This window comes from Coffea eugenioides, chromosome 3, assembly GCF_003713205.1.
Source record: "Coffea eugenioides isolate CCC68of chromosome 3, Ceug_1.0, whole genome shotgun sequence".
NCBI classification, from domain to species: Eukaryota; Viridiplantae; Streptophyta; class Magnoliopsida; order Gentianales; family Rubiaceae; genus Coffea; species Coffea eugenioides.
The window spans coordinates 20,299,639-20,312,897 of record NC_040037.1 but is presented as its reverse complement, the minus strand read 5'-3'; the positions used below and the strand labels follow the sequence as shown (position 1 = coordinate 20,312,897).

At 33.3% G+C, this 13,259-nt stretch overlaps 1 protein-coding gene across 1 annotated transcript; it reads right to left on the bottom strand.

The window, feature by feature from the left end:
- Window positions 1–3,859: 3,859 nt before the first annotated feature.
- LOC113764544 (protein arv1 homolog) lies at window positions 3,860–12,099 on the bottom strand. The gene is made up of 10 exons (XM_027308471.1): window positions 12,011–12,099; window positions 10,482–10,695; window positions 10,340–10,387; window positions 10,133–10,222; window positions 9,917–9,962; window positions 9,576–9,658; window positions 9,330–9,427; window positions 5,285–5,351; window positions 5,032–5,107; window positions 3,860–4,481 (listed from the first exon to the last, which is right to left on the bottom strand). Exons 2-10 carry the CDS (start codon window positions 10,578–10,580, stop codon window positions 4,378–4,380), a joined length of 711 nt encoding a protein of 236 aa, XP_027164272.1. The 5' UTR covers window positions 10,581–10,695; window positions 12,011–12,099; the 3' UTR covers window positions 3,860–4,377.
- Between the last annotated feature and the right edge of the window lie 1,160 nt (window positions 12,100–13,259).

Genomic DNA, 13,259 nt, shown 5'->3' with positions numbered 1-13,259 from the left:
CAAGATCAGCTAGGTGAGAGTGCGAAAACTTCACCTTGTAAAACCGCCAAATCCAGGTCTTCAATTGGAGAAAGAAACACATCCAATATGTTACTTTACAGATGGCTTTCTCTCAAGATTACATAGGCAATACAGCTTTGTGCGGCTCCCACAGACCCCTTCGGACACCACCCACCGCCCACTCACCAGTGGAGCTCAAGCAACTACAACTATACGATGAATATACAAATACACGTCTGAACTCTGAAGCACAAACACAAAAGCCCCCAAAGTTGACCAAGCACACAACTGAAGCACGAATGCAAAAACCACCGAAGTTGCCCATAATTTAGGCGGTGGATCTATTTTACAAATGGGGTAACAAACTCGTGTTTAAAATCCAAAAATAAGTATTTATAGAATCGTTTTTTCATGCTCGAAAGAAAATTTGGAACTACTGTAAAAGTTTAAAAATTATATTCCATTTCTTAAATTGCATATTTTTTTTATGAAGAAAGTTTATCCTTTTGCAAAAAAAAAAAAAATTTACACAGCCACGGGATACCTTCATATTTTTAGTAACAAACTCGTGTTTAAAATCCGAAAATATGTATTTATAGAGTCATTTTTTCATGCTCAAAAGAAAAATTAGGACTACTGTAAAAGTTTAAAAACTATAATCCATTTCTTAAATTGCATATTTTTTTTTTATGAAGAAAGTTTATCCTTTTGGAAAAAAAAAGAAAAAATGTTTACATGGCCACAGGATTCCTTCATATTTTTTTAAATTTTTTTTTTCCAAAACAGGAGGACCCCTATTGTTTATATTGACAGTATACATTTTCACATTTTAATGCATATTATTTAATCCAAATTTGAATTCTAATATCAACTTTTGTATATATGACATGTATCCAAAAATGATAGTGAGTGTGTTTGGATTGAAATGATTTGAAAAAAATAATTTGCTTCACAAATTTCAATCACCTTTTTATCTTCCAAATCACCTTTTTATCTCATATATATCACATCATAAAATATGCTACAGTAATTATCTCAAATAAATCATCCAAATAAACTCAGTGTATACTGTATATTCTGAAACTCTTGGTTGAAATGTAAGATAATTAAAGAATATTTCGTAAAGCTACATATTCAAAACAGTGGAAATGTAAGATGCTGCTTTCAACGTGAATCAAACACAAAGATACCAAGTTTCATCGTTCTATTGCAGCAAGAAAAGTTTGCTTGCATGATATTGCACTATTAATGCCTTACACGAAGAGAACTAAAGAGGATAATAATGGATATGCCATATTATATCTAAAAGTTGAAGCACTCAAAACTGGTCCAACTTCCACCATACATACACCCAAACCCTAAGAAAACAAATCGAATGTTCCAATTTCTAGGTTTCAATTTTATAGCAAGCCTAATTAAGAATATAAACAAAAATTAAAACTCTGAATGAAGAAAATACGAATAAAAGTATCTAAAACTAAAGGTTGGGTAGTACATTACTTTTCTGAAATTTCTTATCAAGAAATAGTTCAAACATGTTCAATAATTCTTTTCTCGTTATACATAATAGTGATTAAGGCACACTCAGATGTGTGTATAACTAATTAGAATAAAAATATTTGTAATAATAATTCTCTTATAAAAGTGAAGTATTATAGGGGAAACAAGTGCATGGGCTTAATTTCGGTGATGTTAATAAAGAAAAATTGAAGAAATGTGTGTCAAATATAGTAGATAAACATGGAGAAATTGAACGTAAAAATACGGGAAGATTCGAAGTTATAGTAAAATTGTTGTTTTATTATTTTGTTAGAGAATAAATCCATTTTATCCTTTATAATAAAGGCAAAAAAAATAAAAAATAAAAAGAAGAAAGAACTAACAATACAACACCGTAAAGGGCATCAAGCTTTATATATGGCACATATATGCTTCCTAAAAAATGCCACTGGAGGGAGAGGGGAAAGAAGTCTAGCGTTTGAACTCTGGAGCAAGAGGGCAAGCCCAAACAAATTCCTATGAAATGCCATTGGAATTGTCGAAATTTACAGCATAACCAGTCTATCTGCCTATGAAAAAGCCACTGAAGTTGCTCAAAATTACCGGATAACCGGTCCATGAGCACTGTAGCAACTCAAACTCGCGCTTTTAGTATAGTAAGGATTGGTGAGCTAAATGGAACTGACATTTTGACTGCTATAATGCAATAATGCCATGGGAAACGGTCAATAAACAGAGGAGAGTCTACCAAAAATTTTCTGAAAGTGAATATTTCTTACATTTTCTCCTTTCACCCATACACATAATATAATAAGGATATGTGGGCATTCGTTAAAATATATTTCATGTTTTCCTTTAGCTCATCCACATACTATAATAAGGGTCTATGGGCACTCGTTAAGATATATTTGAAGTGTCATATTTTTAAAAATATAAAATTAATTAGAGAAAGTAAATAAATACAAGTGAGGATAGGTAAGATTAGATAGGAAAAGCATATAAATATAAGAAAGAGTAATAATTGTTAGTATGTGTATATACATGATAAGTTAGTTAAATTTTAGGTGCATTAACAGTTGCCAATGGGCACCCATTAGAAAAACCCATATAATAAATATTGTATTAAAAGTAGGAATTATAGTTTGCTTTAAAGTAAGAATTATAGTTTGCTTACTGTAGTAGCCAGCTGATGAGCTAGATAATGCTTACTCTTTTCTATCAATGGATACATTTGAAAGAAGCAAAACTTAACTGATAATATCATCCAAGAAATAATTGGGGCTCCTACAATCCCAGTTTTGATTGAAGAGTGGAATTAATGGTGGGGATGGGTTTAATTTGAAATTGGATAGATGAGATTAATTGCAGGATACAATTTTAAGAAGTATCAAAATTTGTTGTAATTTTATATATTGTTGTATTAGTGTCTACATTTGTTGTGTTAGTGTCTACATCTATTATAATAATATTTATGCTGTACCGTACAATTAGATCCGGTGATTGTAGAGGCCCTTGATCCACATAGTGATAATAACTAAAGTCAAAAGATAGGTGCTTTCTTTGCAATTCCAACTTTGAAAGCAAAACTTTGCGAATTCATCCAAACCACAGATGAACAAGCATCGGAGCAGGATAACACAACTATATGCGAGTAGGAGAGGTTGCATGGTATTTTATGGAGAACAACTGATGAATAAATTTCTATCTAGAATCCAAAGTTAACCATCTAACATGATAGTAGCAGACAAGTTTCCCTCGCGGGATTGGCTATGCTGTTGATATTTCTTACATTCCCAACTAAGGTGGCTCTTTTTGATTTACAGTAATAATAAAGGGTTGGTTGCAGAAACTGACGGTGACGAAGGTTACCGGGCGAGCCGGCCGGTCACCGAGAACCTTATGGTTCTTGAGAGCCGACATTCCCTTTGTAAATTAGGTCCTTTGATAACTATTTAGAGTTGAGATGAAATGGATCACAGCAGAAAACATATCTGATGAATCATTAAATCCCTCTTAAAGTTACTTCGATCCTGAAAGATCTCCAAGAATTGCATATTATCCACCAAGTAGACCAAAAAGAAAAGATGGCTAGCCTAGCCACAAAAACACATAGAAGGATGGGATCATACGCACCAAACTATATGCGTACATGTAAAAGCTCAAGTCTGCACAGGAATTTACAGTGAGCTATTTCAGGAGTGCAGCACCAAGCTACTCAATTTGTTTTGACATACTGTTTAGGGGGATAGCAAACAATCATTTCCCACCAAAACCAACATTGGATTAGACAAGAATTCTGTTTGCTACGTAGCAATCTATTGAATCAATCCAAGTCATCAAATGAGACAGTAAAGTCATATGGGAAAATGAATATCAACTTGCATTTCACAAAAGTGACCAAAATCAAAACTGGATGAAATACAGTAACATGAAAGTTTCAATTTTGTTTGCTTCCAGTGGTGCACATCCACAAAAGCATCCCAATTTTGATGACTCACATTTGACTGATGAAAGTCGAGTGCTTAGTTCAAATGAGTGCTGTCTGATAGGTAGGAATTTTACAACCCACTGCAGAAAACTTCGAAGAGTGTCATCCTAATGAGGCTTTTGTTTACCATCCATCAAAACCACGTCTATAGCGAAGCAGATTATGAGGGGACCAAATTGTAGTGTCTCCAGATAATGTCCTCGTGACCAGCAACGCATGCAAGCCAGCACTGCTAGGTACGACTGCGGTCAACAATCCGAGGCATTGATGTGTTCAAATCAGATTGCAGAGCTTGTGTTCAGCGAGCCAGCGCAGGATGCTCTCGGTTGGTTTCAAATCTAATAAGGATCCAAATGTTCAGATGGAACAGAGTCCCAATAAGAATGTAATTAGCTCAAATGCAGTTTTCTGAGCCATTCACTGACAAAAAACTTCACAGCATGCGCAGCGAAGCAGACCCCAAAGCATCTAATGGTAGCTGAGTTGGCAATCACTGGTTTGATAGAACAAATAAGATTAGCATCTAATAGATACAGAATAGGTAGACAAAATGTGCAGTTTAAGTCATTAATATCACCGCCATGCAAATATACTAGTTCAGGAATCATATACTTTACCTAAGTTGCAGGCATAAGTTTACTTATAAACAAATGAATCATTATCAACATTAAGACATCAATATATGGAAAGTTAGTTTATGAGCATTACTCGTATCTTTGAGGTCCCAAAAGTTCTCATGTCATCATATGCATATAGAAATGTAGATGCTTTGACTGATTCAATATTGTTTCCATTCAAAGGAGCTTAACATTTCAGACTGTGTCACCTACTAAAAGTAAATGGATTCTACATGTCCAACAGATACCATCCAAAGCAAAACCAGGCACATATAGAAGCCAATTAGATCATATTCTAACCACTTACAAAGCACAATCAAGCACATTAATGAGCCAATTAAGGCATTCTCACAACTTCAGAATTAAAGCAAATATACAACCAATTTCAAGCCTCAACAACTGTATCTTGTAGAGATACTTACTAACCTTTTAAAGCAACTGTATTTGATGACAGAACAAACATATCAATCATGATGATCATGGAAGAAGGAAATTCCCATACCTGTAAACTCCAAACTGAACATCAAGTGGGTAAATTTTCACTAATTGTGCATACATGTGTGTGTGTGTGTGTGTATGCACTCACAATACAAACCTTTACCAATAAGAAAACAATTATAAGTGCTTATGCAGTTTAATGAAACTAAATACTTGCATACAGCTAAATTAAGGAATATACCATCATGGCAATAAGAAATATCTTGAAGTAACTGGAAACAAGCATAGTAAGGACTGTATCTTTGCACCTGTCCAGTTGAGAATCAAGTTAGTATCCTACACAAGTATAGCATTTGTTAAATGAACTGGAAAGATAAATCTCAAATCCACATCAAAACACTAATGCAAATTTGCAATTTCAACCACTATTGATGGAAGCCAGAAATTCTAGATAGGTTTCCCAGCAAAATCTTCAATCAAGTGCTGAAAGCTTTTTTGCTCATCCTTAACAAGATGCATGCCTCTAACTTGCCAACAATACTATCTTGCTTTTCATTCTCTAAAGTCTAGTACTAACAACAAGACCAATCAAAAGTATCTTAACCATCTTAGGTAGGAGCAACTGACAGGTTGACTATTACTATGTCCCAATAAAGCCACGGGCTGTGTTCATGATTCAAGCCAGTCAATACTAATTAATCCACAAAAGTGTAGGCCAATATAAAGTCAGTAAGTACTGTGAAACCATTATATCTTCCAGAAGCATGTCCAGAGATTTTGTAACAATCAAATTTCAACTCATAATCAACCTAATCATTATTTTCAAAATCTAATGAAAGTGACTTTACCAGTAATAACTTCTCTAATTCATTGTATTTCATTATTAGAAGCAAACTTAAGATACTTGTTATTAGAGCTATCAAAGGAAATATTTCATAAGTCCTACAAGCCAGATGATCTACCTGTCAAAAGTAGCTATCATAAAAGTTTACTTAAAAATTCACAATAACAATAAATTTCCTACGATAAAATGCCAAACTGATCCAAAATGCAAAGATCACAGGTATCCCACGGTAGGGTCACTAGATCTTTAGTACTTTTCATTCTCTTACATATTATTAGCTCTTCAACTCTTAGTCATCTTCTTTCTCGTGCCCTCTACAGTTCAGAAACAACTATATTTAAGACGACAAGGTTTAAATCTTGATGCAAGCAGATAGCCAAACAACTTAATTACAACTAGATAATGATATCCCAAAATCTGAACTAATGATTTTATACATAACTCAACCCACAGCACAGCATCTCATCAACTAATGTACACAAAAATGCTAGTAACTCAAGAAAATCCTCACAAATCATGAGTCAAGCAATTCACTAAAAGCTATCACCATATTTGATGGCTTTTCATGATTTCATCAAGTAACAATTTGATATCAAGCAATCAAACTCCAGACTAGCCATTTTGTGATTGATACGTGGTCAACAAGCACAAAATCAAGATACAAGTTTAGATAAGTTCTTTTTCACAAAAAAATGGCATAAATAGCTGTATTTCAGAATGTTTAAGGTGGAAGTATTGCACTTAATACTTCTAATTCATTAAGTTGAACTTTTATTCATAAAATGACCCATTAAGCCATTAACATATTTCAAATCATAGTTTCTTAGCAGCAAGCCAACTAGTCCAGGGATGTGTTATCACGTTGTGACATATAAATCCGCCTTATTACTCGAAATTAAAGTTAGATACATCAATTTGGGGGTTTTTTTTTTTTGGGGGGGGGGGGGGGGTTCACCATCACCGTCTGCCCAAATCTGTAAGCACTTATCTTGGAATTTATTCTTCCTTGACATCAAGTTTCTAAAGTTTTTCCTCATTTATAAATTGACAAGCCTACAAACTTCACAAATTAATTAAATTAGAAGCCTATTTCAGTGTCAACAATACTCAGTTGTATGAAGTTCCAGAAAGTCACTGACATATGACCTTTTAACTTAACTCTTAGCTAAAGTATGCATTCTAATTAGCAAATGAATTTCTTAAACCTAACACTGCAGCTAACAGAACTTGCGAATGGAGGCAAAATTCAACCTCATACAGATGAAACTAAAAGAGGAAAAAAATGTTCATTTTCTACAAGGAAAAACTAATAAGAAAAGCAAATTAAACATAAATGATACTTCAGCTAAGGGAATTATTAACCGATTATCACTAAAAAATTTTAGCATGATATGCAGATAGAAGAGTTTTTTCTGGAAGTTTCCCTAAATCATGCCTCTTTCTACACAGCATTTCAAACCCTTTTATATTTATGGTGCAACAATGCAGTAAAAAATTACAATCTGACATGTTGATAATACAAAGATTAGCTCCCACAGCTTGACAATATTAAAGTTCTGTTACTTAACTGCTCAGATTCAATTACTTTGATTCTATGAAAGATATCACGAGAGTCAAAAGCAGTACATTAAAAGCTATCACCATGTTTGATGCTTTTCATGATTTCTTCAACAGTTTGCTATCAAGGATAAGATACCAGGTAAACTAAACTCCATACTAACCAAGGAATTAGTATTAATGCCCACAAATACAATGCCAACTTTAAACATACACACTGCCAAATACACTGCCTATACCCAAGCTTTAACATGTTCCTTCTCCCAGTTATTTCCCATAAAGTATTACATGATAATGAAGTTCAAGTTTACCAAAGCTCAATGCACAAATAATTACTCGCTATACAAATAACTGCAAGGACATATTACTAGGATCAAATTGCACTTTTAAAAACTTTTGCTTATGAGAAGAACTATAAATATATGTTCTGTCACAGTTCCTAAGCAGCAAGCCAACTGAATCAGGAACTGGCTATCTCATTGACGTAAATATGTCAATCAAAGAAACAAGCTCCATAATAGACAAAAAGTAGAGCACATCAATGAAAGAAATATCATCCATAGAGATGACACTTTTTTTTTTTTGCAATTAATCTTCCTTGACATTAGGTTTCTAAACTGTTTCTACAGTTAAAAAGATAAAAGGTGACTTTAGAAATTTATTCAATCGAAAGTCAGCTTAGATCGTGACAAAAAAATTCAGCTGCATGAGATTTTAGAAATTCATCCAACAAATATCCTTCTTGACTACTACACACGTGCTTCTTAAGGGGTGCAAAAAATTGTAGAATTGATCCTGCCGCGAACCGAATTTATTGATGGAGGCAGGAAATAAATAGATTGGGATATATACAAATAAAACTAAAACAAAAGCAAAGCAAAGGAAAATGCTCAAGTATTACAAGGAAAAAAAATTAGAAAACCAAATTAAAAATAAATTAAGCCACATGTCAAAGACAACTAACTGTTATTACTTAAATATACAGATAGAGGAGCTGTTTCAGGAATAAATCCCCTGAATCAAGCCTCTTCGCATCCTTTCAAAACACTTGTTGTCCTGATGGTGTAAATACACATTAGTCTATTACACCATACCATCTAGGTAATTGTTCAGACTAGAGCTTGACAAAATCAAAATACTAAACTACTCTGCTCAGTTTTAGATACTTAAAATGCTACCAAAACTATAAACTCTAAAAACGACTGATATCATGAAAATGATGAAAAGAGTTGATAGCAAGAATACCAAGCAATTAAGCTAAAAAGCTGATATCATGTTATGGGCAATGATAGCGTTTTTATGTCACTATTCCAAAAATTGCATGCAACCACCATGAAAACCTAAGTGAAAAGGCTTACAAACTCCTGGTTGTGATGAAACTAAAAATAAAACTTAAAGCTTTAAGATATAAAGAATAAGAAGCATTTGATCATTCTTGAAAAGGAATAATGAACTTCTTGCCAGAGGTCAAACAATACAAATACACATAATTGAAAACCAATGAAAACGCACAACAGGTTAGAAAAAGTTTTGGGTCATTATACACAATTTAAAAAAAAAGGAGAATATTGTAATATTTAACAAATACAAAGGCCTAGAGTTGACCACGATATACTCCTCTTGCAAAGATCCACTGTTTTGCTTGCTTATAAATAAAATATGTATTTAGAAGAGAGAGAGAAAGAGAGTTTCAAAAATAAAAGAGTTTAGGTGAAAGAAAAAAGAGTACAGAAAAATAAATAAGTGAGCTTTGCACACACAGGTCACCGCTATTCATCTAAAACAGACAGAGGAAGAGCAATTTTGCAAACACAATGGTCCAAAGAAAATGCTGCCATATATATTTGCAACAAATTAAAGTAAAGATGGCTTGAGGGCCACTTACTCCAGAACTCCAACTGAAGTATTCATCAGAAACTTTGCAGAACCGATGAGTACCACAGACATAAACAAGAAATTTCCCAAAACAACATCAATCAAGACCTGCAACCATATAATTGATCCCATTTGAATTAAGTTAATGAAAATTCAATTTCACACAAGATTCATTTTCATTCATTGACATCAAAAACAAAATTCAAAGCAAAATGGAATACGAAATTCAGGTACTTCAGACTAAAGGGATACGAACCTTTCCAGAAAACCGCAATACTGCAGCAAAGCTCATTAACGAAATGCTTTCCGAGTCATTCACATTTAACACCCATATTCTGTCTTAAATGGATAAGGCTATTCATATAAATCCAAATGACTTTAAGTACATCATTTAACAAAACCCAATAGATCAACCAACCTCACACAATAACACATGGGGTTGATATCACCAAATAAAGGTGATATATTTGAGGCAGAGTTATTAGAACAAGGAAAATGAGTACTTGGATATGCATGAATACTAATCATGTCGCTCTAGTCTGCTTGAACTTTGAAACATTGCCACTTTATACTACAATAACATAACCAGAAGGATACAAGAATCCAACATTAAAAAACCCAATAGTAGTTTCCACATTAAACACTGCAAAACCAACAAAAGAAAAAACAAAGAACATAAGACAACCCAGTAGATAGATACCATAAAAAAAACACACATCAGATATCATAGAAATAACAAATACCAATCTAAAAAACTGAGATTCATGTATAAATATTCAAGGAAAAAAGTGAAAAAGATAGGCATACATGTACCTCAAAATCCAGAATATCTCTGGTGAACATATTGTAGAACAAATGTCTATATGCCTTAGGCTTGTGCAGAATCAAATCAATTAGAATAATCTACATCACACCGAAAGAACAAATTAGCAAACTAAAGACACATTTACCCAAAAACAAAAAAATATGAAAACAAAAAACATGATATTTCAACTTTATAGGTGGGAATGAATGAATTACCATGACTTCACACTCAATATATTCATCAGCCACCTTTTTGCAATTCCCCTATAAAGAAGAAGAAGAAGAAGTTGGGTTTTCACCAAATAAAGAATGAGAAAAGAAAGTGGGAAAGTGAGAAGGGAAGAGAAGAATTTAATACACATTTCATGAGGCGGATGTTTCCGGGAGAATACTGGATGTAGAGACTCTTGATTGGAAAAGAACATTCAACACATCTAAAATCGCTCTTCTTCTCCATCCTTTTGGTCAGTGATGCTGTCTAAAGGTGTGTTGAGGGCTGGAATTGGTGGTTCAGAGTAAGAATTTTTCCATTCCACTTTATACTTTCGGTTGTCCCGGAGTGTCCCCTTGTTCTATTGATATGCACAAAATTGATGACCTTGTTAATGACACAGTATAATTTTTGAGTAGACTACGACAAATGTCTAGCACATATTAGTGATTGCTCTCAAGTTCCAGTTGTACCAATTGTTTACAGTAATTTCTATCCAGACGTTAACAAGACACAATTTTGAAGATTATCACTAAGATCACTGTTCTTCCCATATTCTCTATCAGTAAGAACATACAAGAGCATACATGGATTAATAAAAAATATAAAGAATGCATCAACAACTAGTACTGACATGAGGAATATGTATTACTTGAGTGTCTGTGGATGTATAGGGACTATACATAACTAACTGTAGGAGAGACTTATAAATTTTAAGCATAAATGACATAAAATCTTCAGCAAGGTTTTATGTAAACCAATAGCAGCATGGCATTCAAATTAAATAGCTGATAAAATAAGTTTTACAACCAGATCGCGTGGACAACCTGAAAAAAAGATCCGTTTGCTGCCAATTATTAAGTAGGGATTTGGAGTATTTTGAAGATTATTCCTAGCCTGAAGCAGCAGCCCTTCTAGACTGTAAAGTTACATTATTTTTCCAAAAGACAAAATGTTACCTATCTAAAACAGGTCCATATGCGCATATCCTTGAACTACTTCAGATTTGTCATTATATATCAAAGCCTTCATCAACTATCTCAGATATTCAGAACCTAAATTCTGCCAAGTAAATGGGCTATGCATTACAATCTGAATCATGTTTCACTAGTTTCTGCCGAGCTCTCACCATTACACCTATTTTCCCTCTAATAATTGTTTCACCAATTCTTTTTCAAGTCCCAAATCGTGAACTGAATCTGGATTTGAAGCATATTTAGTCCAGTCAAATATCGCTTAGAAAACATTCCATCATGCAGTGATTTGTCAAGAAAAGCCTCGAATCAGTACTATTTCATCTTTCAGACAGTAATGAAAAACTTTAATCTCACAAAAAATGAAACAATTAATCAAACTCCATCAGCTGCAGTTCTCAGTATACCCAAACATGGTATTTTAAACTAGAAAGAGTGTTAGAAACCAAAAAAAAAATGCCCCAGTTAAGATTCAAACTTTATTTGATTCATTGAACTTTAACTATCACAAAAATCCAACTAAATCTTAAGGGTTCTATTCTCATACCATGTCAAACCGGGGTCACAAGGATAACAATCACAAAACACCATAATTTCCCATGAAATGGGCTCAAAACTAGTCATTGAAATTGTGTTTAACAAGCATTCCAATAATAAATAGGCAAGGGTGCAAGAATTGAAAGAATTAGAGGAAGATTTAACCGGGTTCACGGGATCATGGCACTCCCGTCGTATCTTTCTCTTCCGCCATCATTTTTTTATATGTAACTCCGCTATAAACTCAGAAGAACTTCTCCAAAACTTACTGGTGCAGAAAAGATGACGGGCGATTGGAATTTATGCAAATTGCAAGGATCAATTCCCCTCCGCACCCCTTATATATTTGACAGTTCTCACTTTGCTCTCAAACTTCTATTTTTGTTATATTTTGCACCCTAAAGTTTGCGTCTAAGTTTTGCCACTTTACACATTCAATAATAATTATTCAGGACATGTTGCGTTCAATGTTACTTTACTATTACTTGCATATTATGGGAAATGGGTTAAAGTTCGTTTGAATATTCAATATACATAAATTGCCGACCAAGTTCGATTAGTTAACTTTTATCGAGGTTGGAATTCAAAGTTTCAAATGCTTTTATAAAGTTAATCAATCAAATTTGGACAATGGTAGTAAGGATGAATTGGATGGTTCGAAGGAGAAAATATATATGAGAGATCCCAGATTTAAACCTTTCAACTTATACTTAAAAAGGAAAAATCAAAATTGGACAATAATATATGTTTGCTTATGTCGCGCCCCATTTTTCACGATGAAAATCGTATTTACAAAAAATGTGATTTTATTTTAAAAAATAAGTAAAAAAGGGACCTAAAATTGGGACTTTGAAAAATGCGACAATTTGGACCCAAAATTTAGTTTAAAAAGAATTTTAAGAAAAAAAGAAGTCGTCACTTGGTATTGATTTTGGGTGCACCAAGTCACCCAAAAAATATTTTTGACAAAAATAAAATAAAATAAAATTATTTTCGACAACTCTAGGTCTTTGAAAAACAAGAGAAAATGAGTTCGAGAGTCACGATTGAAAAAGGCAAGGCAAAGGTTCGATTTATTCAAACCTAAAGCATCCTTTCAATCTAGTCTAAACTAATTGCGAGGTTTAATAAAAAATTTTCTTAATTTAATCGTTAAATTTATCACGTTTGGATGTTTCTTACATGGATGCAAATCTAAATTTAGAAAATTTCGAAAGGGACAAAATGTTCATTTAAGGGTTTAATTAATACCAATCGCATTAATTGTGAAATCCAAAATAATCTCTTGAAAGGAGTCATGAGCATGCATGAATAAAATTCAAAGAAAAAAAAAGAAATTTAAATTATATATCTAGATATAAGTAACCAAAGAATAGGGATGCAATATTATTGGTACGGGAAGCAAAAACTCGTG

What these genes read in the sequence shown, in the direction of transcription:
- LOC113764544 (XM_027308471.1), bottom strand. Translation starts at nt 10,580, where the DNA reads ATGGAGAAGAAGAGCGATTTTAGATGTGTTGAATGTTCTTTTCCAATC. An exon ending in TATTGCGGTTTTCTGGAAAG is followed by an intron (nt 9,428 to 9,575) that starts GTTCGTATCCCT and finishes ATATGGTTGCAG; the next exon opens with GTCTTGATTGATGTTGTTTT. An exon ending in TATTTCTTATTGCCATGATG is followed by an intron (nt 5,108 to 5,284) that starts GTATATTCCTTA and finishes TGGAGTTTACAG; the next exon opens with GTATGGGAATTTCCTTCTTC.